At 46.7% G+C, this 27,537-nt stretch overlaps 1 protein-coding gene across 1 annotated transcript; it reads left to right on the top strand.

Moving 5' to 3' along the window:
* Window positions 1–15,250: 15,250 nt before the first annotated feature.
* Window positions 15,251–26,872, top strand: CBY3 (chibby family member 3). Its single transcript, XM_042982092.1, is given in 5 exon segments — window positions 15,251–15,320; window positions 16,512–17,389; window positions 18,137–18,252; window positions 20,416–20,535; window positions 26,727–26,872. Coding segments are annotated over 2 exon segments (738 nt in total). The 5' UTR covers window positions 15,251–15,270; the 3' UTR covers window positions 17,200–17,389; window positions 18,137–18,252; window positions 20,416–20,535; window positions 26,727–26,872.
* The last annotated feature ends 665 nt before the right edge of the window (window positions 26,873–27,537 follow it).

The following is a 27,537-nucleotide window of genomic DNA, read 5'->3' on the forward strand; positions in this document are numbered from 1 at the left end:
TTTTGTGCCAAAGCCTAATGTTCTTCAAAGGACGAAGCAAAGGGCAAAACACTGAGGAATGAGATTTTTTTTTTCCAATTTGAAAGCAGTCACTATTGATTAACTGACCAGATTACACAAATCATCACTGTAGACACCTCAGTTCATCCTTCTACTAAGTTTGCCAATCTGGTCCTCCCTGTTGCCAACATCTCCATCTTCTACAAAGTGGGTGGTCTTTCTCTTCATCCCACTCATGAAAAAGATAATTTGAAGGGCCACAAGGAGTTGTTTGCTTCTTTGAAGCGTTTTCCAACAGTATATATAGATTACCCGAATCAGAGTCTGCCAAGCAGATGATGCCATATTTACCAAGAGATGGAGCAATCCAAGTGTTATCTGTCAGGGTAATTTGCTCCTTGTTGATCTTTCCATAACACTTGTGGATCCATTCATTTTCTGACTTAAGGCTCATGTACTTCATATGCCAATATATGGTCCCACAAATGAAAGGTGAAAAGGAAGCTTTTATTTTTATTTTAATTGTTTTAATGTTAATTTATTTTTGACACAGAGAGAGACAGAGACAGAGCCCAAGCCAGGGAGGAGCAGAGAGGGAGCCACAGAATCTGAACCAGGCTCCAGGATCCGAGCTATCAGCAGACCCCAACGTGGGGCTTGAACTCGTGGGGCTTGAACTCGTGGGGCTTGAACTCACCAACCGCGAGACCATGACCTGAGCCAAAGTCAGACGCTTAACTGACTGAGCCATCCAGGCGCCCCAAAAAGGAAGCTTTTAAATAACATATGTATATTAGTTTTCAAAAAAGAATCATATAAATGTGGGTACCTGGCTGGCTCAGTCAGTACAGCATGTGACGCTTGATCTCGGGGTTGTGAGTTCAAGCCCCACATTGGGTATAGAACTTCTTAAAAAATCACATAAAAGTCTGCTTTTGTGTTTCATTTTTAAAAATAAAATATATGTTTGGGGAGCCTGGGTAGCTCAGTTGGTTGAGCATCAGACTTCGGCCCAGGTCATGATCTCACAGTTCGCGAGTTCGAGCCCCGCGTGGGGCTCTGTGCTGACAGCTCAGAGCCTAGAGCCTGCTTCGAATTCTGTGTTTCCCTCTCTCTCTCTGCCCCTCCCCTGCTCATGCATGCTCTGTCCTCTCTCTCTCTCCCAAAAGTAAGCATTAAAAAAAATAGTTTTAAAAATAATAAAAATAAAAATAAATAAAATATATGTTTATGAGGCGCTTGGGTGGCTCAGTCAGTTAAGCGTCCGACTCTTTATTTCAGCTCACGTCATGATCTCATGGTTCCTGAAATCAAGCGCCGCCAGTGGGGCTCTGCACTGACAGTGTGGAACCTGCTTAGGATTCTCTCTCTCCTTCTCCCTCTGCTCCCCACCCAGCTCACAGTCTCTCTCTAAAACTTAAAACAGCTAAAAATAAAAATAAAAAATATGTTTCAAATGCACCATAAACAAAATTGTTGAAAACTTCTGTCCTTCTGTGCTTCTTATGACTTAACTTGCCTCTCTACCTTACCTGCGAAGCCGCCCTCACCCTTGCTTACCCCCACCTTCCTTTGCCGGAAAGAGAAAGGGGGCACATAGCCAGAAGGAGCACTCTCCATTCCCATCCTGTTCTGTCTTGCTGGTTAGGCTAGTAATGACCATTTCTGTGCACCTACACTAATCTAGCAGTGTCAAATTGAGAGGGAAAAAAAAAGTACATAAATGGAGTGCCTGGCTGACTAAGCCCATAGTGCATGCCACTCTTGATCTGGCAGTCATGAGTTCAAGTCCCACGTTGGGCGTAGAGTTTACTTTAAAAAAAAAAAAGTGGGGTGTCTGGGTGGCTCAGTCCGACTTCAGCTCTGGTCATGATCTTGCAGTTTGAGAGTTCGAGCCCCACATTGAGCTTTGTGCTGACAGCTCAGAGGCTAGAGCCTGCTTCGGATTCTGTGTCTCCCTCTCTCTCCTTCACAAACAAATAAACATTAAAAAAAATGAAAAGAAAAAAAAAGTACTGGGGTGCCTGGGTGGCTCAGTTGGTTAAGCCTCTGACTCTCGATTTCTGCTCAGGTCATGATCTCACAGTTTCATGAGTTCGAGCCCTGCATCGGGCTCTGCACTGACAGTGTGGAGCCTGCTTAGGATTCTGTCTCTGCCCACCCCACCCCACCCCCCACCCCCACCTCTCCCCTGCTTATGCTCTCTCTCTCAAAAGAAATAAATTAAAAATAAATAAAAAATTAAAATTCAACTTTATTGTACAGTTTCGTGATTTTGAGAAATGTACAGAACCATGTAACTACTATCATAGTGGAGATCTAGAACATTTCCATTACCCCAAAAGGTTCCTCTGAAGCTTTTTCTTTTCCCCTTACACCAAATGTGGGGTGTCCTCTTCTGACACTAATTGTGATGTCTTTTTCTGACAACACTTCAGTCAATTCAATTCAATTCTGACATCAACTACCCAGAGTTAGTGTCAGACTTCACAGGTTTAAGGGTTCAGTCCCACAAGACTGCCCCCATTTCAGATGCCAGCTGCAAATAGGGTGCCCAGACTGCCACATGTCTGCCTGGTTGGCTACAAATTTAGGGGTTCCCATGATCACTCCTTGCTCAGGTTCAATAATTCACTAGAACAATTCACAGAACTCAGGACAGCATTTTTTTAAGTTGTTTTGTTTTGTTTTTGGAATCTCTACACCCAATATGGGGGCTCAAACTCGCGATTCTGAGATCGAGAGTTACCTGCTTTTCCGACTGAGCCAGCCAGGTGTCCCCAGTACTACTACTGGTTTAGTAAAAAGGATTCAACTCAGGCACAGCCAAATGGAGGAGATACAGGGGACAAGGTATGGGGAGATAGGGTGTGTGTGGAGTTTCCATGCTCTCTCTAGGGGAAGCTCCCTCTAGGCATGCCAACCCCCCTGCCCTTGGATGTGTTAACCTAGCCACAAGCACCCTGAACACCATTACTTAAGGTTTTTTATGGAGGTCCTGTAACACAGGCATGATTATTGAAATCATTGACCATCGATGACTGCACTCGATCTCCAGTCCTTCTTCCCTTCCTAGAGGTCCAGAGTGGAGTTGAAAACTCCAACCCTTGGGGCCCCTGGGTGGCTCAGTTGGTTAAGCATCTGACTCTTGATTTTGGGTCAGATCATGATCTCACGTTTAATGGGACCAAGCCCCACATCAGGCTCTGTGCTGACGGTGCAGAGCCTGCTTGGGATAATCTGTCTCCCTCTCTCTCTGCCCCTCGTCTACTTATGCACGCGCTTTCTCACATGCACATGCACTCAAATAAACTTAAAAAAAAAAAATTAAAAAGAAAATTCCCAGCCTCTAATCTCTTGGTTTTGTTCTTCTAGCAACCAGCCTCTAACTTGAAGCTGTCTAGGGGTCCACCAATAATCACCATATTAGCATAACCTCAGGTGTGGTTATGAGGATTATTAAGGGGTTATTATGAATAACAAAAGACACTCCTATCACTCAGGAAGCTCCAAGGGTTTTAGGAGCTCTGTACCAGGAATCCAGAACAAGCACTAATTTTTCACTATACTACCTTTCCCACGTACCTATTCCCAGTCCATCCCTACACCAGCTTCAGGCAAAAGCTGATTTGATTTCAGTTACTATAGATTTGTCTTTTCTAGAGCTTCATATAAATAGAATCATATGGTATATAGTGCTTTGTGTCCGGCTTCTTTCACTCAACAGATTGTCTTGAGATCTTCATGTATACAGTTAACAATTATCACTACTTTGTTCCTTTTAATTGCTGAGTAGTATTCCATTGTATGAGCATGCCACAGTTCATTTATTCACTCACCAAGTAACAGACAGGTGGGCTGTTTCCAATTTGGGGCTAGAGTGTCTAAATGGCTATGGACTCTTTGTACAGATGTATGTTTTAATGTTCTCTTACTAACCTAACATCTTCATTTTTTCTTGGGTTACTACCACAATTCGTACTTTCATCTACCTGTTGCCTCCTGAGAAAGACTGTGAGGTAAAGTTTTGTTGAAATCTTGCACATCAAAAATGTCTTATAGGGGCACCTGGGTGGCTTAGTCAGTTGAGTGTCTGACTTTGGCTCAGGTCATGATCTCACGGCTCATGAGTTTGAGCCCCATGTCAAGCTCTGTGCTGACAGCTCAGAGCCAGGAGCCTGCTTGGGATTCTGTGTCTCCCTCTTTCTCTGCCTCTCCCCCACTCGTGCTCTGTCTCTCAAAAATAAATAAACGTTAAAAATTTTTAAGTCATATAAAAAATAATAAATGAAAAAAGTAAAAATGTCTTTATTCTACCATTACATTATTTTTTTAAACTTGATTGAAGTATAATTCACACACCATAAAGATTATCCAATGTAAATAAATGATTTTTAGTAAATTTATAGAACTATAAAACCATTATCATAATCCAATTTTAGGATATCTCAGCCACCAAAAACTGCCCTTGTGCCTGTTTGCCCAGCCAATCCCAGGTAGCCACTGAACTGCTTTCTCCCTCTATTGATTTCCCTTTTCAAGATATTTCATACAAGTGGAATCACACAACATGTAGTTTTTTTGTATCTGACTTCTTTCTCATAGCATAATGTTTTTGCAGTTCATTTGCCTAGTAGCGTGTATCAGGAATTCATTCCTTTTCGTTGCTGAATAATATTCCATTGCATGGATATACCACATTTTGTCTCTCCGTCGAACAGTTCATGTGCATTTAGATTTCTTCCAGGTTTGAGCTATAATGAGTAATGCTACCATGAATGTTTGTATATAAGTTTTTATACACACATTTCTTTTTCTCTTGGGTACTACATAGAACTACTAGCTTAAGTGGTAAATGTATACTGAACTTTTGAAGAAATTGCCAAATTGTTTTCCAAAGTAGCTGTTCTTTTTCACAGTCCCATGTAGGAGGGCTTCAGTTCTTCACATCATTGCCAACATGTGCTATTGTCTGTCTTTTTTATTATAGCCGTTCTCGTGGGTGTGTGGTAGTGTCTCACTGTGGTTTGTTCCAAATCCAGTGAGCCCCCTCTGGCAGTGAAGCTGTTGGATGGTATAGCCTGACCAGTCATGGGCTGCTGCTGAGCTGACAAGTGTGGGGGAATGTGAGCAGCCCCAGGCCAGAGTGCCACAGACTCTTACTGTTCTCACCCAGAGTTCAGTGGCTTTTCATGGATAAATTCTTCTCAATTTCTCATTTGCTTTTGGTCAATTTCCAGAACCCTAACTGGTTTTTTAGATTTCTTTTTTTTCTCCAGTTATTTTTAAAATTTATTTAAATTTTTTATTTAATTTAACTTATTTTTTAAATTTACATCCAAGTTAGTTAGCATATAGTGCAACAATGATTTCTGGAGTAGATTCCTTAATGCCCCTTCCCCATTTAGCCCATCCACCCTCCCACAATCCTCCAGTGACCCTCTGTTTGTTCTCCATATAAATCTCCTATATTTTGTCCCCTTCCCTGTTTTTATATTATTTTTCCTTCCCTTGTGTTCATCTGTTCTGTGCCTTAAAGTCCTCATATGAGTGTAGTCATATGATATTTGTCTTTCTCTGGCTAATTTCACTTAGCATAATACCCTCCACATAGTTGAAAATGGCAAGATTTCATTCTTTTTGATTGCTGAGTAATACTCCATTGCATATATATACCACATCTTCTTTATCCATTCATCCATCAATGGACATTTGAGCTCTTTCCATACTTTGGCTATTGTTGATAGTGCTGTTATAAACATTGGGGTGCATGTGCCCCTTTGAAACAGCATACCTGTATCCCTTGGATAAATACCTAGTAGTACAATTGCTGGGTTGTAGGGTAGTTCCATTTTTAACTTTTTGAGAAACCGCCATACTGTTTTCCAGAGTGGCTGCACCAGTTTGCATTCCCACCAGCAATACAAAAGAGATCCTCTCTCTCCGTATCCTAGCCAACACCTATTGTTGCCTGAGTTGTTAATGTGAGTCATTCTGACAGGTGTAAGGTGGTATATCATTGTGGTTTTGATTTGTATTTCCTGGATGATGAGCGATGCTGTGCATTTTTTCATGTGTCAATTGGTCATCTGGATGTCTTCTTTGGAGAAGTGTCTATTCATGTCTTTTGCCCATTTCTTCACTGGATTATTTGTTTTTTGGGTGTTGAGTTTGATAAGTTCTTTATAGATCTTGGATACTAACCCTTTATCTGATATGTCGTTTGCAAGTTTCTTCTCCTATTCCGTCACTTGCCTTTTAGTTTTGCTGATTGTTTCCTTCGCTGTGCAGAAGCTTTTATTTTGAAGAGGTCCCAATAGTTCATTTTTGCTTTTGTTTCCCTTGCCTCTGGAGATGTGTTGAGTAAGAAGTTGCTGCGGCTTAGGTCAAAGAGGTTTTTGCCTGCTGTCTCCTTGAGGATTTTGATAGCTTCCTGTCTTACATTTAGGTCTTTCATTCATTTTGAGTTTGTTTTTGTGTCTGGTGTAAGAAAGTGGTCCAGGTTCATTCTTCTGCCTGTCACTGTCCAGTTTTCCCACCACTTGCTGAAGAGACTGTCTTTATTCCATTGAATATTCTTTCCTGCTTTGTCAAAGATTAATTGGTCATACGTTTGTGGGTCCATTTCTGGGTTCTTATTCTGTTTTTTTTTTTTCCCTCCAGTTTCATCACTGTTTGGTGGGGGAGAGAATTTGCTGATCTCCTCACTTCACCGGAATGCCACCCTCATAGACTTTTAGTTGAATATTTTTTCCTCTGTATGTCTTCTCCAGACATTTGTTTATTTCTGTTTGCTTGTGTTGGTCTCTATGTTCTACGTTGCAAGGGACATTTGCCTTGTCTGCACATTGGAATCACTTGGGCATCTTTTCAAATCCCAGTGCCCAACTGCAGCCCCAGAAGATTACATCAGAATCAGATGGCTAGACATCTGAGATTCAAAATAGTTATAAGCCATTGAAAAATAAAAACATCAATAAAATTTTAAAAAGAAAAAATAGAAATTAATAAAGTATAAAGAAAAAAAACCTAGAGGTGCCCAGCTGGCTCAGTTGAAAGAGTATGTGGCTCTTGATCTCAGGGTCATGAGTGCAAGCCATGGGTGTAGAGGTTACTTAAAAATAGATAGACCTAAAAAATAAAAATAAAAAAAAAATAAAATAAAATAAACAAACATTAAAAAAAATTAAAAAAAAAAATAGATAGACCTTTGGGGCACATGGATGGCTCAGTCGGTTAAGCTCTTGACTTCGGCTCAGGTCATGATCTCAAAGTTCCTGAGTTTGAGCCCTACATCAGGCTCTCTGCTGTCAGCATGGAGCCCACTTCAGATCCTCTGTCTCCTTCTCTCCCTGCTCCTCCCCCCACTCCTGCACGTGTGCTGTCTCTCTTTCAAAAATAAACATTAAAAAATAATGCGCCCGGGTGGCTCAGTAGGTTAAGCATCTGACTCTTGATTTCGGCTCAGGTCATGATCTCATGGTTGGTGAGTGTGAGCCCTGCATTAGGCTCTATGCTGGCAGTGCTGAGACTGGTTGGGATTCTCCCTCTCTCCCTCTCTCTGCCCCTCCCCTGCTCATGCTCTCTTTCTCTCAGAGTAAATAAACTTAAAAAAATTTAAGCTTTTTAAAATAAAACAATAAAATTAATAAATAAACTTTTTTTTTTTTTTTTTTGGAGAGCACAAGTGGGGGAGGGGGACAGAGAGGGAGGACAAAGGATCTGAAGCCTCCTCCACACTGACAGGCTGACAGCAGTGAGTCTGATATGGGGCTCAAACCCACGAACTGCGAGATCATGACCTGACACTCAACCAACTCAGCCACCCAGGTGTCCCAATAAATAAACTTTTAAAATAAAAACAACCCCTACTCTCTCCTATGTTTCCTCTTTACTCACACCACTGCCATGCTCACACTTCTGACACTAGATGTGTGGGAGTTTTCCCCATACCACACAATTCTGCAACATTAGCTGGCTGTCCTACAATTTAATTCAATTCTGACACCATCTATCTGGAGATTGCTACTGTCAGATCCCACCGGTTAAGAGCTCAGTCCATGAGACTGACCACACTTCAGATGCCAATCACAAGGAGTAGGTCCCCAGGTTACCCACAATGCCTGTCCAACTTGGCTCCAGATCAGGGGTTCTCATGATCCCCTCCCCTTGGATTTGGTTATTTGCTACAACAGCTCCCAGAACTCAGGGAAACCCTTATTTATGTTTACCAGCTTATTAAAGGATATGATGAAGGATATAGATGAACAACCAGATGAAAGGATACATTGGCTGAGGTCTAGGAGGGCTCAGAGCAAAGGCATTTCCATCCTATGCCATTGCGGGGGAGTCATCCTTCTGGCACATGGATGAGTTCACCAACCTGAATCCCACATTTTGGGGATTTTTGTAGAGGTTTCATCACGTAGGCATGATCCATCATTAACTCCATATCCAGGCCTTCTTCCCTTTCTGGAGAATGGCGATGCAGCTGAAAATTCCAAGCTTCTAATCATGGCTTGGTCTTTCTGGTGACCAGCCTCCATACAGGGGCCCACCAAGAGTCATCTCAGTAGAACAAAAGACATTGCTATTACCAGGAAATTTCAAGGGATTTGGAAGCTCTGTATCAAGAATAAGGGTCAGGGTACCTCCTGGCTCAGAGGTTTAAGCGTCCAACTCTTGATTTCAGCTTAGGTCATGACCCCATAATCCTGGGATCGAGCCCCATGTCAGGCTCCACACTGAGCAGGCAGACTGCTTAAGATTCTCTCTCTCTCCCTCTGCCCCCCTCTGCCCCACTCACATGCATCATGCATGCACACACACTCTCTCTCAAATAAAAAAATGTTCTTAATTAAATAAATTTAAAAAATAAGGGTCAAAGACCAAATATTAGAGCAAAGCATACTTAGTGGTACTCTTATCACTTAGGAAATTAAAAGGGTTTTATTATTTTTTTAACGTTTATTTATTTGAGAGAGAGAGAGAGAGAGAGAGAGAGAGAGAGAACATGAGTAGGGTGAGGGCAGAGAGAGAGGAGAGAGAGAGAATCCCAAATAGGCTCTGCAGCTGTCAGTAAGGAACCCGATGTGGGGCTTGAACTCATGAACTGTGAGATCGTGACCTGAGTCAATGTCGAGTCAGACGCTTAACCCACTGAGCCACCCAAGTGCCCCTAGAAGGTTTTTAGAAGTCCTGTGTCAGGAACTTGGGGGGTGGGGTACAGACAGTATATACATTTTCTATTATTTCATGATACCAACAGAAGAGAAGGAACACCTCTTGCTTATAACAGAATGCTTAGGGCCTACTGACAGATATGAAGTGAGCCCTAGGCTCCATGCTGTCAGCACAGAGCCCGAAGCAGGGCTCAAACTTAGGAACATGAGATCATGACCTGAGCTGAGATCAAGAGTTGGACACTCAACCAACTGAGCTACCCAGGCGCCCCCTCAAATTAACATTTAAATAGGACAACAAAAAATGTTTTTTTTTTCTGCTGAAAATAAGCACTATGTGGCCTGTGATCTGGTCCCAATTGCCCTCAAGACATGTTTTAAATAAAGCTCAGCTAGCACATGTTCTGTGCAATGATATGATGCACATTCTCAGCCTACTTTTGACTCTTCAGAAAGACTTTGAAATCTTCCACTCCCCAGTGGAGCTCAGCGTTCCCATGCCTGCCTGCTTGCCTTGCCCACTCCTTAGCCTCCTCCACTCAGGCCTAGATGCAGACTCAGGTTTGGTGGTGCTTCCTGGTTACAATGCGGTTATCTAGAGCAGATAGAACATGCATTAGCATTTTTCCAGGTTTTTTTTTATTAAAACAGAAAATTCAAACATTTTTTCATATAGAGGACTTGCAGATTCCAAAGAACATGCGTGATGGGGTGCCTGGGTGGCTCAGTCATTTGTGTCCAACTCTTGGTTTCGGCTCAGGTCTTGATCTCACAGTTTGTGGTTTCAAGCCCCGCATGGGGCTCCGTGCTGACAGCTCAGAGCCTGGAGTCTGCTTCAGATTCTGTGTCTCCTTCTCTCTCTGCCCCTCCCCTGCTCCCTCTCTCTCTCTCTTGAAAATAAATCTTGAAAACAAAAACAAAGACCATGGATGAGACTAATTTTAAGGCACAATGGCTTCAGAGCAGCATGGGAAAGAGGGCAGGAGTATAGCCACCTTTAAACCACTACCCTGGCCTGCCCTGCATGCTACACCCCACCCCACAGCTGTCACCACCAAGCCCAAGAGGACGAGTGAAGAAACTAAAGAAGAAAAAGCCTGGGGCGCCTGGGTGGCTCAGTCAGTTAAGCGTCCAACTTCAGGTCAGGTCATGATCTCATGGTTTGTGGGGTTGAGCCCTGCGTTGGGCTCTCTGCTGCCAGCACAGAGCATGCTTTGGATCCTCTGTCCTCCCCTCCGTCTGCCCCTCCCCTGCTCACTCACTCCCTCTCAAAAATAAATAAACATTAAAAAAAAAAAAAAGATGAAAAAGCCCAAGGGAAGGATAAGCCACAGAGCAGATGGGCATTCTTTCCTGCTTAATTTGCTCTTCCATAAAAAGGCACCTTGCAGAATAACCAAATATAACCAAATATACAAATAACCAAAGGGAGCAAATAACCAAATATATAAAAGGGAGCAAATAACCAAATATCCAAAAAATGGAGGTGCCAAATAAAGCTTGTGCATTCTTTATAACGGTGTTCTTGTGTTCTGTACCATCTGAATGACTTTTATCAAGTTTTATACAGATGCAGAATTCTTTTTTTGTACGGTATGTTGGCACAGAGAACACCTCATTGTTTTGGGGAAGGGCAAATGTCACACTAACAGAGTTATCTCAGGAACCAAGTGAAATAGACACAGGGCTGAAAACAAGAGTTTGTGTCCTTGGTTTTGGGAGTATTCTTCTCAGTTGCCAAGAGAAGGGATTCACTGACATTCACAGCCACTGTGGCATTTGCCTGTGGTGTGAGGAAACAAAAATTCATTTTTTAGGTCCTCTTCTCCATTCCTTTGTGCCCTTAGAATGAACTTTATGTCCTTAAACTCAGACGTGTTGGTACCTAGCACTCCTTTCCTTGGGGGCTCCAGGTCTGGTCTTTTCAGGGATGACATGGGCACTGAGTTCCCTAAAAAAGCCAGGAAGCAATGTTTTTTTTTATTGTGGACCTTAAATTCTGCAGTTTTCATGACATTTCCTCAAAATCAAGGTCTGCTTGTGAAAGGAGTTAACATGTTAATTGTTCCTCATTTACCTAAACTTCTCCCATTTAAATAATCAAGTAAAAATGTCCTTGGGTTTTAGGGTACCTTGGTGGCTCAGTTGGTTGAACATCTGACTCTTGATTTTGGCTCAGGTCATGATCTCATGGTTCCTGAGATGAAGCTCTGAGCTGAGCTATGCTCTGACAGCATGGAGCCTACCTAGATTCTCTCTCCCTCTCTCTGCCCCTCCCCCTCCTCTCTCTGCCCTTCCCCTGTGCACGCGTGTGGGCACACTCTCAAAATAAACATTAAAAACAATAATAAAAATAAAAGGTATCATGGGGCGCCTGGGTGACTCAGTCAGTTAAGCGGCCCACTTTGGCTCAGGTCATGATCTTGCGGCCCATGGTTTTGAGCCCTGCGTTGGGCTCTGTGCTGACAGCTGGGAGCCTGTAGTCTGCTTCAGAGTCTGTGTCTCCCTCTCTCTCTGCTCCTCCCCTACTCATGCTCTGTCTGTCTCTCTGAAAGATGAATAAATGTTTAAAAAAAAGTATTAAAGCCCATTTGTTTTAGGAAAAACATTACTTAAACCTTTTCAACTTTCAGAAAAATCTACATGTTTCTGAATATGGGCTCAATTTTAAGTTCTACCTTAGTGTGATATTTGTTTCAGAAGTGAGACAATGAATATGTTATTGAGCCACAGGGGGTAAAAACCTCCTGATATTAATGTGTATCAACAGCTATCAAACACGTTCATATTCGGGGCCCCTGGGTGACTCAGTTGGTTAAGCATCAGACTCTTGAACTGTGAGATCAAGCCCTGAGTCGGGGTCTGAGATAACAGTCTGATAGGGATTCTTGGGATCCTCTCTGGGGATTCTCTCTCCCTCTCTCTCTGTCCCTCCCCTGCTCTCTATCAGTCTCTCTCTCAAAATAAATAAATAAACTTAAAGAGAAGACTTCCTTGGGTTTTATAGCTTTCCCTTTTTTGTAAGGAAATAAGGGAAATTGAAAGTTTCTGTATACCATGGCCACCCATGACCTGCATGAAATGCTGAGATTGTTAATGAAAATTAGCCTTAATAATATCGATACAATTTGGAGAGAGATACAGAGAGAATGAATCACTGGCTTGATTAAAATATTCCTGGGTTCTGATTCCATGTCCATCAGACAACCTTCTGAGGGCTGATTTGAGCTCTCAAGTGTCCTCGTGATAGAAAGAGAGAGCTTTGAACAGTGAGCATGAGGGTTTATTTGTGGAAACTGACATTCTAATTCTAAAATTAGGATGGAAATTCAATTATATAGAATTCCAAAGGACCTAGAAAACCAAAGCGATCTTTAAAGAACATTGTTGGAAGATATATACTACCAGATATGAAGACTTACAATAACTAAGCTATAATAATTAAGAAAATACGGTATTGGTACAAGAATAAAGATCAATGGAAGAGAACAGAGAGCCCAGAAACAGACATTTGGACATAGTCACATGATGAACAAGAGATGGGACTGCCACTAGGGAGGAAAGGCTAGTCTTTCTATCATTGGTGCTAGGTCAAATTGACATCTATATGGAAAAAAAATCAATTCTCACCTCACACTGTACACAAAAATTAACTCAAAATGTAGCACAGACCTAAATGTAAAGCCAAAACCACAAAACCTCCAGAAGAAAACAGAGGAGAAAATCTTAGTGACCTTAGGTTTGACAAAGAATTTTTTTTTTTTTTTGGCAAAGAATTCTTAAATAGGACACAAAAAGAATGAACTACAAGAGAGAAACTTGATAAGCTGGACTTTATAAAATTAAAAACTTTTACTTTGAGGGGCGCCTAGGTGGCTTAGTCGGTTAAGCGTCCGACTTCAGCTCAGGTCATGATCTCATGGTTTGTAAGTTCAAGCCCCATGCTGGGTTCTGTGCTGACAGCTCAGAGCCTGGAGCCTGCTTCAGATTCTGTCTCCCTCTCTCTCTGTGCCTCCCCCACTGCTTGTGCTCTGTCTCGCTCTCTTTCAAAAATAAACATTAAAAAATTTAAAATAAGGGGCGCCTGGGTGGCTCAGTTGGTTGAGCATCCGACTTTGGCTCAGGTCATGATCTCACGGTTCGTGGGTTCGAGCCCTGCGTCGGGCTCTGTGCTGACGCTCAGAGCCTGGAGCCTGTTTCTGATTCTGTGTCTCCCTCTCTCTCTGCCCCTCCCCTGTTCATGTTGTCTTTGTCTCAAGAATAAACAAACATTAAAAAAAATTTTTTTAATTAAAATAAATAAACGTCATTTATTGTCAATTATACCTTAATAAAACTGTTCAAGAAGAAACTTTCCCAGGAGGTGACACTACCTGCTTGCTCTCCCCCAGGATGTGAGCTTCTCTGGAGCTGGGTCCAACTCCCTGGAGGGCCATGCAGGAGGCTGAATTAATGGGGAGGCCTGTGGAAGAGGCCCTTGAGGTCAGGAACGCCAAGCTAGGTGATGGCAGTCAACTTGGGCGTGCTTGGCAGGTAATACCTTCCATTTTCCCAACACGTGGTGCTTGTCCTTCAAACAGGCCCAGCTCATCCCTGCCTCCAGCCCCCAATCTTCATGTAGCTGAGATGTTCTCATCATTTAGGTCTTAGCATGGATGTCAAGTACCTTTACTGAACACCATGTCCTCAGGTCATTTTCTGTATTTCTCTATTTTCTTTTCCTTTTTTTTCCCCCATTGTATGCACCACAATTAAATTCATTCATTCTTTCTTTCTTTTTTCTTTCTTTCTTTCTTTCTTTCTTTCTTTTTTTGGGGGAGCACAAGTAGGGGAGGGGCAGAGAGAGGGGGACAGAGGATCCGAAGTGGGCTCTGCACTGACAGGCTGACAGCAGCAAGCCTGAAGTGGGGCTCGAACTCACAAACTGTGAGATCATGACCTGAGCTGAAGTCAGACACTTAACCGACTGAGCTACCCAGGTGCCCCTCACAATCAAATTCATTTAGTTGTTTAAAAAAAAATTTTTTTAATGTTCATTTATTTCTGAGACAGAGAGAGACAGAGCATGAGTGGCGGAGGGGCAGAGAGAGAGGGAGACACAGAATCTGAAGCAGGCTCCAGGCTCTGAGCTGTCAGCACAGAGCCCAACGCGGGGCTCGAACTCACAGTGAGATCATGACCTGAGCCGAAGTTGGACACTCAACTGACTGAGCCACCCAGGCACCCCTCATTTAGTTATTTTTTTTTAACATTTAAGTTATCTCTACCCTCAACATGGGGATCAAACTCATGAGCCCAAGACCAAGAGTTGCATGCTCTATCAGCTGAGCCAGCCAGGCGCCTCTCTTTTCATTTTTACTATTTATCCTCTTCCTCTCTCCTCTATGCTGCTGGGGCCCCAAAGATCCCTTTTACTGGTGATGCACCCACCTCATACATGCGTTAAGTGCTGGCTGACAACTCACAGCTGCCCTGGCCAATACATCATGGGAAATGAAGGGTAGGAGAGAAGGGAGAGGGTGTTAAAAACTTGCTTTCTTGTGGTAAGGAGGCCTAACTGTGCAATTTATTCAGTTACCTATGGGATGGGGCTGAAACTAGTTTCCACCTGAGGCCACTCTCCTGCTTACTTTAGTTTGTTGCCCTGCCCTGCCTGTTTCCCCCATCCCTTCTCCTGGAAGCACTTCCCCAATAAATTACTAAGCAAGAATTCTCATCTCAGTCTCTGCTTCCGGGAACCTGACCCATGACACCCAGACACTAGAAACTATCTTGTTTTTGTTTTATTGTTTTAGGGACTTATCTTGTTCGATCAGTCCCTTACATCAAATTCCTATCTCTGGCTCTGCTTCTAAACCTCCCCCCACACACCACCACCACACACACCCCCACTATAGTTTGATAAGCGAACATCTCCTTCACTTCTGTACAACCACGCCTGGAACACAGCAGACAAGAACTGCTGAATATGGGAAGAGCCCAGGGTCTGTTTTATAGCTAGACCGTGTGCACCCCTTCTGTCCCAGGCTGGCCCAACCTGGAGGCATTGTGAGTCATAGCTGGTGGACAGCAGCTTAGTGGTTCAGGGATGGGGCCAGGCCTGGGACAGCAGCTTGGCACCTCCGACACATCCTCCAGGTGAGGCACAACATGCAGTGAGTATTACTGGGAAAGGGCCCTCTGGGAAGACGCAGCCTTAAACATGGGCCTGGCTGCACCTCTCAGGCTCTCTTTGGGCTTTCAGAGAGATGATGCCCTGAGCCAGATCTAGGGGGTAGTACCACCCCTTCAGCCCAGCTGTGTGCGAGAGGAATAAGTGTGTGTTGGATTGATGAAGGCATGATAGAGTTCTATCCCTTTTCACCCTCCTGGAGAGAAGAGGAATTTAAAAGAGAACACATAGCCCTCTTCCCATTTAATAGAGTCAGCACGTATAGGCGCTGGCGGAGACAGAGAATGAAACTTGTCTGTTATCTGGACTTTAGCTTCCTTGAGGATGTAGTCTACTTGGGAGAAAAGTCATGTGTAGTCTGCATAACCTTTATGACTTTGAATCCTAAGCATAGGTCCTAGCCCATGGCACAGGCCCCCAAGATGTCACTGAGCATAATGCACCACTGTCACCTACATACACATCTGGGTTCCTAGCTGGACCAGTAGCATCTTGAGGGCAGGCACAGGCTAAGAACCCCTGCCCAGACCAAGCCTGGCCCAGAGCAGTTTATAAAATAACTGAACGTGGCAATAATGCCTTTGTTTATTTTAGACATCCTACCAAACACTTTCCTGAATCCAGATCTAGCCCTGGCTTTGTCATCCAGCAGTGCCCTCTTATCCACAGAATGAAGTTTATGCCCTGGTCCCCTTTCTAGCTTCCTCTTGTATTCCCAGCCGAGTCCCCTACACAAACCCTACTCCAAACTCTTCCTTACATGGGGAACATGCAAGCTGTGCCTGGCTCTTCACTCTGCCTAGAGGTTCTCCACTGTCCACCCTCAATCCACATGGCAAAGTCCTACTCAACTTTTAAGTACCGGTCTCTATTGTTCCCTTCTCCTGGGACAGCAATCCCTTCCAGCAGCCTGTCCTATGCTCAGAAAGCAAGGGATATGGTCCTCCATCCACATTTTGTCTCCTGGGCCTGACACACAGTGGTCTTTGGAGAAGGTAGTTTCAGGAGATTGCTGTCAGTGCCAGTGTGCAGGGATGGGCTCCTCAGCGACCAGCACCCTAGTGCCAGCCTCAGAGCTAAGCCCTGTCCACCGATCCTCGCGGTTTGACCGGACAGCCTGTCCAAGCAGGCTGCTCACCCGGACTCTTGCTCCCCAGCAGTGCCCCTGGCTCGCCTTCATCATTCTGGACACAGGGCCTCCAGAGGCAAGGGCGCAGCCCTGGTCGCCCACGTCCTTGAGGCTCGGCACTGGGCACCCACGCGCCCCACAAGGTCCACTCGGTCCTCGCCCTGGAGGCCTTCAGGTGTCTTAGCTCAGGCCACATCAGCCGCCTGTGGGAGCAGCTGCAGCAGTTCTGGGCCGACCACTTCTCGCAGCGCTTCTCCCCGCGGCGCCCGCCGCTGCGCCGCATCTCCTCCATGTCCACCTTCTACTTGCTAGACCACCGGACGCGCCAGGCCGAGCTGGGCCTCAGCTACGGCGCGCCGCGCACTCGCCTGAGCGACGAGGCCTTTGTGTTCCGCGGCGGCCAGTGGACCACCGAGGGGCAGCCGCGGCGGTCGCGACCGCCGCTGCCCTCACCCAGCAACTCGGGCTGGAAGACGCAGGTGCAGGGGGTCAACAGCCAATTGTTGCTGGAGGAGAACAACTACCTGAAGCTGCAGCAGGAGCTGCTCATGGACATGCTGACTGAAACCACAGCGCGCATGCACCTGCTGGAGAAGAAGTTCGATTCCCAGGCCAGCCCGGCGTCTGGGGCGCGCTCCTGGCAGAGGAGGATGCGCAAACGCGAAGGCGCGAACGCGGTGCTCTTGCTCCAGCCGCGCGCTCTGGAGTCGCGGTGACGCAATAAAGCCCGTGCGGCGCACGCGCATTTCGCTCCTCGCTGCCGGCCCCGGCGCCTTCGTAGGCAGCCAAGTGGGGTCGGCTCGGGCTCGCGACCTGCGGGTAGGGACCGTCACTTAGTGCGCGTTAGTGGACGGGTGACTCAGCCGGCAGCCCGTCTCGGGAGGGCGCGATAGGGCGTGGAGGAAGGTGTGTGTGCGGCCCGCTGGGAACGCGGGGTGGGAGCCAGGCTTGCACAGGGCAGTGCTAGGGGAGGGAGGAATGGAGTGGGCGCGAGGATGGCAAGCAGGGGTGAGCAGTGGCGTTCTTGGCCCAAGGAACGGAGGACGAAGTCGGGGAGACAGTGAAACCTTGGGAGCTCAGCGATGCAGGGTGCGGTGAGGCGGTGAGGCGGAGAGGGTCAGGGACCTCGCTCTTGGCTCCCCTGGCTTAGAGGAGCGGCGCGGGCCAGAGGGTTTCAGCCTGAGTCCGGGGTATGTGTATTTTACGAAGCTTTCTCGAAACTGGGCCTCAGCCTCTCCCAGCTGCTGTGTGGCTTTTGGCTGGTAGCTTCTCCGTTATAGGTCTCCTTTCCTCCTCTGTAGAATGAAGGGTTTGTCTCACCCGGGGTACAAACAAGCACTCTCCAGAGCTAAGCCTGTAACACATTTAGGATTTGCTCCACCCGCGTTGTTTAAAAGTTTTGCATTAGTTGTCAACATTAAAAATTTTTTAAAATATTTATTTAGTTTTGAGAGGGGGGAGAAACAGAGAGAGAGGGAGACACAGAATCCGAAGCAGGCTCCTGGCTGGCTTTCAGCACAGAGGCCGAGGCAGGGCTCCAACCCACCAATGAGATCATGACGTGAGCCAGTCAGTCGCTTAACCGACTGAGCCCCCCAGGTGCCCCTAGTTGCCAACATTTAAGAATTTGGAAATTTCATATTAAAAATCCAGATTTCCTGTGCTCTCAAAGAGACTTGGCCATCCTGGACCTTCATTTTGTCCTACAGCAGTGGCCTTGAGCTGAATCCTGGCTGTTACCTCCTGGTGAGCTTCACTCCTTTCTTCTGGTAGGTGTCTGATTTTGCTCTCCTCCTAGATCCATTTTGGATCAGGGACATGGGGGGGTCTGCTTTCCCCCAACCCCTATACACACAAAGTATAGTAGAAGGTGCTTCAGGGAGTGTGTTGTACTTGTGGGTGATGTAACTGCACAACAAAAGGTGGTGACACCAGTCCTTGCAATCTGTAAACTTTTCCTTGGAATGTAGACAGGGCATTTCAGCAACCACTGAAACCTGAGAGCATGGACCCTTTTCCCTAGAATCAGGTAATACCTGTGAGAGAAGTGAGTGTCCTGCCTCCACCTAACTTTCCTTCAGCAGTAGACTAGGGATTACTAAACAGCTACTTTGATAGATGTTTTTCTGTGGGTTTGTTTTTGTTTTGTTTATTTTAAATGTTTATTTTTGAGAGAACACATGTGCATGAGCAGGGGAGGGGCAGAGAGAGAGAGAAGGAGACAGAATTCGATGCAGGCTCCCCACTGTGAGCACAGAGCTGGAAGCAGGGCTCTATCTCATGAACCCTGCCAGATCATGGCCTGAGCCGAAGTCAGATGCCAGACTGAGCTACCCAGGCGCCCGACTTAACAGCTACTTTGTACAAAGATGTGGACTTATTTATTCAATCAGGAAAACAACACAAAACATGTCATTAGACACTAAGTTTAATAACATTTTGAGCAGTGCTTTTTTTTTGTATTTTAGTAATTCTGTGTATACATTAATGTAAATTAAATAAAAAATATTTAAAATAGTTATGATGAAATCAATTTTCCTTTTAAAATAATTAAGAAAGGGGTGCCTGGTTGCTCAGTCAGTGAGGTGTCCAACTTTATTCAGCTCAGGTCAGGATCTCATGGTTTGTGGGTTTGAGCCCTGCATCAAGCTCTATGCTGACAGCTCAGAGCCTGGAGCCTGCTTCTGATTCTGTGTCTCCCCCTCTCTCTGCCCCTCCCCTGCTCATGCCCTGTCTCTGTCTCTCAAAAATGAATAAATGTTAAAAAAAATTTTTTAACTAAGAAAGGGGCACCTGGCTGACCTAGTCAGAAGAGTGTGTGCTCTTGATCCAGAGATTTTGAGTTTGAGCCCCATGTTGGGTGTAGAGATTACTTAAATAAAATATTTAAATAAAATAATGAAGAAAAAATATATACAGACAAGGAAATGGAAAGGGAGTCAAAATGATAACACCAGAAAAAAATCAAGCCCAAAATAAGGTGCTAATGGAGAAACTAAGTGAAAGATGCCAGACTCAAAGGGTCAGATATATGATTCTCTTTATATAGTATACCCATAATAGGCAAATCCAGAGAGACAGGAAGCAGATTGGTGGTTACCAAGGGCTGGTGGCGGGGGGGGGGGGGGGATTTGGGAGGAGGCAGTGACTGCTTAGCAGGCAAAGGGATCCCTTTTAAAGGGACGAAAAATATTTTGGAACTGTTTGGTAATGGTTGTACAGCACTGAATGCTCTAAAAGCCACTGAATTGTACACTTCAGTGAATTTTGTGTTACGCGAATTTTACCACAGTAAAAAAAAAAAAATTTTTTTTTTAAGAAAGTGCTTTACATAAAAACATGAAGTAGGGGTGCTTGGGTGGCTCAGTCCGTTAAGCGTCCAACTTCGGCTCAGGTCATGACCTCACGGTTTGTGGGTTCGAGCCCCCTGTCCGGCTCTGTGCTGACAGCTCGGAGCCTGGAGCCTACTTCAGATTCTGTGTCTCCCTCTCTCTCTCTGCCCCTCACCCACTCACACTCTGTCTCTTTCTCCTTCAAAAATAAACAAACCTTTTTTAAAAATTAAAAAAAAGAAACATGCAGTAAAACGACATGAGTTGTAGGGAAACAGCTAAAATCATAACAATGATCCAGGAATGCCTAAAGTTTAGGGAATATTGCTTTGATCAAAATACTTAACAATAAAGTAGCTGTGCTGGCAGACCAGAGCAGCAAGCAGGCAGGGAGCCCCATGTTTAGGGAGAGGCCATCCAAGTGGAGAAAGGGCCGGAAATAAATGCAGCAGGATGATATTTTGAGATATCTGACTTTGTTCTTCCTGCTATGGAATTTCAGCCCCTGACTGAGGCAGCCAAGTGTATTGCCCCAGGGAAGGATGTGACAAGAGCAGAAAGCTTGAACAAAGGACTCTTTGTGGCTTTTACCTCCTACAGCTCAGAACTCTGGGGATCAGAGCTTTGCAGAAAAATATTTTGGGGCTTGAAGAGGGAGGTCAAAGAGGCCGCAGATTTGTCTACAGCAAGAGGAAAGATGAAATGGGAGCAGAGAAGCTGGTAGGTCTCCCATCTTGGAAAGAAAAAATTCCTTATCTTGACCCTACATTACTTTCCAGCTACTGCCCCATTTCTCTGCTTCCCTTTATAATGAAACTCCAAGAAGTTTCCTGTATTCACTGTCCTCAGTTCCTCCCCTCCCTCTTTGCTCTGCTCTGTCAAAGATGCCATCACCCTGCTATGTTGCTTTGTCCTTCACCCATTGTCCATCCTCACCTTGGCCGATCAGCATTTCAGGCAGTTGAGGCCTCCTCCTCCTTGAAACACTGTCTTCACCTGGCATGGGGGAGGGGGGCACTGCACTCTCCCGATTTGCTTCGTCCCTCACACCGTTCCCTCCTTCTCAGTGTCTGGCTGATTTTACTCTCACTTCCTTCAGGTATCTGCTTAAAATTTTTTTTATGTTTTTATTTTATATTTGAAAGAGAGAGAAAGCAAGCAGGGGAGGGGCAGAGAGATGGAGACAGAATCTGAAGCAGGCTCCAGGCTCCGAGCTGTCAGCATAGATCCCAACATGGGGCTTGAACTCACAGTGAGATCATGACCTGAGCTGAAGTCAGATGCCTAACCGGCTGAGCCACTCAGCCCCTAGGTATCTGCTTAAATGTCATCTTTTCAGTGAAGTTTTCCCTGATGACTCTATTTTTTCATTGTTTTTTTTAGAAGTTTTATATATTTATTTTGAGAGAGAGGGAAAGCGACCAGGGGAGGGCCAGAGAAAGGGGGAAGGAGAGAGAATCCCAATCAGGCTCTGTACCATCAGCGTAGAGCCCAACGTGGGGCTCGATCTTAGGAACCCTCAGATCATGACTTGAGCGAAGTCAAGAGACAGACGCTTAACCTACTGAACCACCCAGGGACCACCCCTCCCCGCCCCCCACCATGTCTCTATTTAAATGAGCATGTGTTCTCCCCAGCTGAAACCAGACCAGCACAACTTACCCTTCTTTCCTGTTTTGTTTTCTAACACCTGTTACCATTTGATAAGCTGTATATTTTCTCGTCCTTCTCCTCCCCCCCACCTCTTACCCCACCACCACTACTAGGACACAAGCTCCATAGAGCTGTTATATTCTCTCCTGTATTTCAGTGTAGAAAAGTATTTAATGACACTTATTAGGACCTCTGAAAATATTCCTAGAATGAACATGAAAGAGCGGACCTAGGCTGGCCAACTCCATTTTGTTCTGTGTCCTCCATCTTGAGTGACTATGTCCCTGACATGGCCCCCTTTCCCGGAAAACCACAGAAAGAAATTCCCATTCAAACCTCAGACCACACCTCCTCCCTTTGAGTAACTTCCAGCTCACCGTTCAAACCTCCCATTCAAACCACGCCTGGCAACCTGCACAACGGGACTCTGACCCTTCCCCAGCCAATCGGCTAAGGCCACGACCATTACCCTGCCAACTGCCCCTAGATCCCTATAAAACCTTTGTGCTTTTGAAACTCGCTCTCTCTCTCCCTGGCATCTCACCGCTGCATCGGTGCAGGTAGGGGATTGAGCTCGAGCTAGCTTGAGTAAAGGCTCTTTGCTTTTGCATCGGACTCGGCTCCCTGGTGATCTTTGGGGATCACGAATTCTGAGCATAACATTTGGGGGCTCGTCCGGGATCCCCAAGACTCCCGAGGGACCCCCGACCCAGAGAGCCTGACTGGCCATGGTTAGTGTCTGTTCGTTCCCTGTCTCTTCTCTGTGAGCTCATTTCTGAAATTCTGGTAGTGCCCGGTGCGGTCTAAGTGGACGCACTGGAGGACCTTGGGCCAGGAGTTTTAGAAGACATTCCGATCCTCCCTTCTGGAGGGACGTGGATTCCCCTCAAAGGTCTGAGACGAGGTGGGTCGCTCCCACCAGTCGGTGTGAGACCGTCGTCTAGCTTTCAGTTTTGCTTCCACGGAGTTGGAAGAGTTTCTAGGGGCCCTCTGTTTGTCTGTTTCTGTGTTTCTCTGTTTTGTTCTGTGGACTTACTGGACAGACGTTATGGGACAGACTCAGACTACTCCTCTAAGTATTATGATTGATCACTTTAAGGATGTCAGGGGAAGAGCTAACAACCTCAGTATGGAAGTCCGAAAGGGTCGGTGGCAGGTTTTTTGTTCTAGCGAGTGGTCAGCTTTCAATGTCAGATGGCCGCCAGAGGGAACCTTCAAGCTCCCTACCATCCACTGAGTCGGGTATCATCTCTCAGCCTAAGATGGGCCATCCTGATCAGCTCCCTTACATTATCACTTGGCAGGACCTTGTAGAAGACCCACCCTCTTGGCTTAAGCCCTTCCTAGCTCCACGCCCTCTGGAGCCAAAACCCATTCTCGCTTTGCAGGGGACAGAAAAGAGGGAGAACAAGAAAAGTCTTACCCAGCTTTCAGCACCCCTCTACCCTGTCCTACAAGGGGGGACTGAAGAAGAATTAATTTTTCCTCCCCCATATAACCCCCCTAGGATGCCGGAAGAACACCATCCTCCTCCTCTGGGGGAGACAGATGCTGTTCTGAGAGCAGGAGGTGGAAACGCTCCAGTGGGAAGCCCGCCCTTTACCAGACAAAGGGCTCAGAGGGAGCAATCCATCTCCGCTGCCGACTCCACTATTCTGCCCCTGCGAGCCACCGGACCCCCAGACGCGGAGGGGAATCAGCCCTATCACTATTGGCCTTTTGCCACTAGTGACCTCTACAATTGGAAAGCTCAGAATCCTAAGTTTTCCAAGAAACCGGCAGGGCTTATTGATCTGTTAGACTCCGTTCTTTTTACCCATCAGCCCACATGGGGCGATTGCCAGCAGCTTTTGCAGGTCCTGTTCATGACTGAGGAAAGAGAAAGAATCCTCAATGAGACCCGAAAACTAGTTCTGGGCGCAGATGGGAATCCCACCACCAACCAGGCTCAGATAGATGCCTCCTTCCCCTTAACTCAGCCCCAGTGGAATTTTAGCACGGCAGAAGGTAAGGAGAGGCTCCGGGTCTACTGCCAGACTCTAATGGGGGGTCTCCAAATGGCTGCTAGGAAGCCAACCAATTTGGCCAAGGTAGGAAATGTGCAACAGGAAAAAGATGAATCTCCAGCTGCCTTTTTAGAACAGATCATGGAGGCATTCTGTACCTATACCCCCATGGATCCAGAGGCTCTGGAAAGCAAGGCAGCTGTTATCATGGCCTTTGTAAACCAATCGGCCATAGACATTAGGAAAAAATTACAAAAAACAGATAGACTAGGAGAAAAAAAGTCTGCAGGACTTACTGGTGGTAGCCAAAAAGGAATATAATAATCAGGAGCCTCCTGAGGATAAGCAGGCTCGCACCATGGTGGCTGCCAGCAGTAAGCAGACTCGAGACCTGGCCAGAATACTACTAGCTACCACTGCTGACTTCCCCGAGGAACGAGACCGCCGTCTCCGGCAGCTGGCGGATGACTCAAGAGGAGGTAAAGGAACCACCAAGGTGGGTAGGCAGAGGCTGCAGAAAGATCAGTGCGCATACTGCAAGGAGATAGGGCATTGGGTCTGAGATTGTCCGAAAAAGGCCAGCGGGAAGGGAAGCAAGACTGATCGAGTAAAAGTCTTACAGCTAGATGAACGGAGTGATTAGGGGAGTCGGGGTTCAGACCCTCTCCCTGAGCCCAGGGTAACTCTTAAAGTGGAGGGGACCCTGGTTGACTTCCTTATCGACACTAGAGCACAACATTCGGTCCTCCACATCCCACAAGGAAAGCTAGCCAGCAAGAAGTCCTGGGTACAAGGGGCAACTGGTATGAGCCAGTATTCATGGACTACCTGAAGAACGGTAGATGTGGGGACGGAACAGGTATCCCACTCCTTTATGGTAATACCGGAATGCCCCTACCCGCTGTTAGGACGGGACTTACTGACCAAGATTGGAGCTCAGATAACTTTCAGACAAGAGGGGGCCTCAGGTCACCGATGGCAAGGGCCACCCCATCCAGGTCCTGACCATGAAACTAGAGGATGAATACCACCTCCACAAGGAGGCACTCTCGAGAGAGGATAATATAGACAGATGGCTACAAGAATTCCCCTCGGTTTGGGCAGAGACGGGGGGGATAGGACTAGCTGCTCACAGGATCCCGGTCCTGGTAGAGCTCAAGCCAGGAGAAGGTCCGGTAAGAATCAAACAATACCCCATATCTCAGGAGGCCCAGAAGGGGATCCAGCCACACATCTGGAGACTACGAAGCCTAGGGGGACTAGTTCCTTGCCAATCTGCCTGGAACACCCCCCTACTGCCGGTCAAAAAGCCTCACACAAATGACTATCGACTGGTACAAGACCTCCGGGAAGTAAATAAGAGGGTCACGGACATACACCCAACTGTTCCCAACCCATATACTCTCTTGAGCTCCTTGGCACTCTCCAGGGTCTGTATACTGTATTAGATTTAAAGCACGCCTTCTTCAGTCTGCCGCTGGCACCCCAGAGCCAACCCTTGTTCGCCTTCGAGTGGCATGATCCAGAGGAGGGCTACAGCGGGCAACTCACCTGGACACGGCTGCCTCAGGGGCTTAAAAATTCGCCCACCATCTTCGACGAGGCACTACACGAGGGCCTGAGTGAGTACAGAAAGGAGCACCCTGGCCTCACCCTCCTACAGTACGTAGATGACATCCTGATTGCTGCCGACACAGCCAAGGACCGTGAGCAAGGGACCCAGGACCTGCTGGCTACCCTGGGGGCCTTGGGATACAGGGCAACCACGAAGATGTCTCAGATATGCAGGGAGAGGGTAAGTTACCTGGGATACATCCTGGAGGGCGGACAGCAGCGGTTATCAGATGCCAGAAAAGAAACTGTCCTAAAGATCCCTACTCCCACCTCCCAAAAGGAAGTAAGGGAATTCCTAGGATCTGCTGGCTACTGCCGCCTCCGGGTTCCGGGTTTTGCTGAGATCTCCAGGCCCCTATATGAAGCTACCAAAGAGGGGAAAACATTTAAATGGACTGAAAAAGAAGAAACTGCCATTAATCAGTTGAAAAAGGCCCTCCTAAGTGCCCCAGCCCTGGGCCTGCCAGACATTACGAAGCCCTTCCATCTCTTTGTAGACGAACACAAGGGAATAGCAAAAGGGGTCCTAACTCAAGCCTTAGGCCCTTGGAACCTCCCGGTGGCTTACCTGTCCAATAAGCTAGACCCAGTGGCTGCTGGCTGGCCGCCATGCCTAAGAATTATTGCGGCAACAGCACTCCTAGTCAAGGACGCAGACAAACTGACCCTAGGACAGGAGATCTGGATCACGACCCCACACGCCATTGAAGGGGTACTGAAACAGCCTCCTGATAGATGGATGAGTAACACACTTATGACTTATTATTAGAGCCTCCTACTCAACCCTCCATGAGTGCAGTTCCACCCCAGTGCGGCCCTCAATCCTGCAACCCTGCTGCCCGACCCTGACCTAGATGCTCCACTACATGACTGTGCGGGGATCCTGGAGCAAGTACATGGATTCCGGACAGATCTGACCGATTGGCCCCTCCCCGATGCCGAGGCTACTTGGTCCACTGATGGCAGCAGCTTTGTGCGGGATGGACACAGATTCACCAATAGGACACCAAAATAGAGCAAGTTATATCTGCCTGCAAGACCTGCCAACTCACCAATGCAAGAGCCACATCAAATAAAAAAGGAACCAGGCTCAGAGGCACCAGACCAGGAGCCCAATGGGAGGTCGACTTCACTGAAGTTAAACCAGGAAAGTATGGTTATAAATATCTTAGTATTTACAGACACCGTCTCTGGCTGGGTGGAGGCATACCCAACCAAGCATGAAATGGCTCAGACGGTAGCTAAGAAGCTACTAAAAGACATCTTACCCACATATGGTTTTCCTGCCATGGTAGGATCAGACAACGGACCAGCTTTTATCTCGCAGGTAATGCAGGCAGTAGCTGAGGCTGTGGGGGCAAACTGGAAATTACATTGTGCTTATAGGCCCCAGAGCTCAGGACAGGTAGAAAGAATGAAAAGAACCCTAAAAGAGACCCTTACCAAATTAACCATGGAGACTGGCGGGGACTGGGTGACTCTCCTACCGTATGCCCTTTACTGGGTTAGGAACACTCCTTACACCCTGGGTTTTACTCCCTATGAAATCATGTTTGGCAGGCCACCCCCTATTATTCCCAACCTTTGAGCTGAACTTCTTGCTGAGTTTAAAGATCAAGAACTTTTTCTTTCCTTGAGAGGGCTCCAGAGGGTGCTCGAGGACATTTGGCCGCACCTCCGTGCCATCTACGAGGCTGGCCCGACGCTGACACCTCATCAGTACAGGCCGGGAGACTGGGTCTACGTCAAGAGGCACCACCGAGAGACCCTCGAGCCGCACTGGAAGGGACCCTACATCGTGGTGCTGACAACCCCCACCGCTCTCAAAGTAGACGGCATCGCGACCTGGGTCCATCACACCCACGTTCGGCCAGCGGACCCCTCCACGATCCGGAAGGACTTTGTCATGCGATGGGCTGTCAATTGGGACCAACACAACCCGCTCAAGCTCAGGTTATAGCACATTCGACCCACCTGATATTGGTAACTCTGTTAGCTCTGCTTGTCACTGCTCATGCTGCCGAGAGTCCCCACGCCCCCCAAAACATCACCTGGCAGGTCATAGACACCAGCTCGGGGACAATACTTAATCAGACTTCCCAGAGCCACCCCAGGGATACTTGGTTCCCAGAACTTTGCGTAGACCTCCAAACTCTGCTCCCCTTGTCACCATATGCCCCCGGATTCCATGCGCAGAACCTTTATTTCTATGTCTGCCCCGGCCACTCTCCCTCGAGCTCATGTGGGGACGCGGCTGACTACTTTTGCGCCTCCTGGTCATGTGTCTCGACGGGGCACATCTGGTGGACCCCACCACGCTCCGGAGATCTCATTGTGGTAAAGCGGCCCAGTGGCCCTCGACCGCCATATGCCTGGGGGCGTGGTAATCCCATAGTTATATCCTTTACAAGCCAAGGTAAAAAAAACAACAGGATGGGAGAGTGGAAAA

The sequence above is a fragment of the Panthera tigris genome, chromosome A1 (genome assembly GCF_018350195.1).
Source record: "Panthera tigris isolate Pti1 chromosome A1, P.tigris_Pti1_mat1.1, whole genome shotgun sequence".
Lineage (NCBI taxonomy): Eukaryota > Metazoa > Chordata > Mammalia > Carnivora > Felidae > Panthera > Panthera tigris.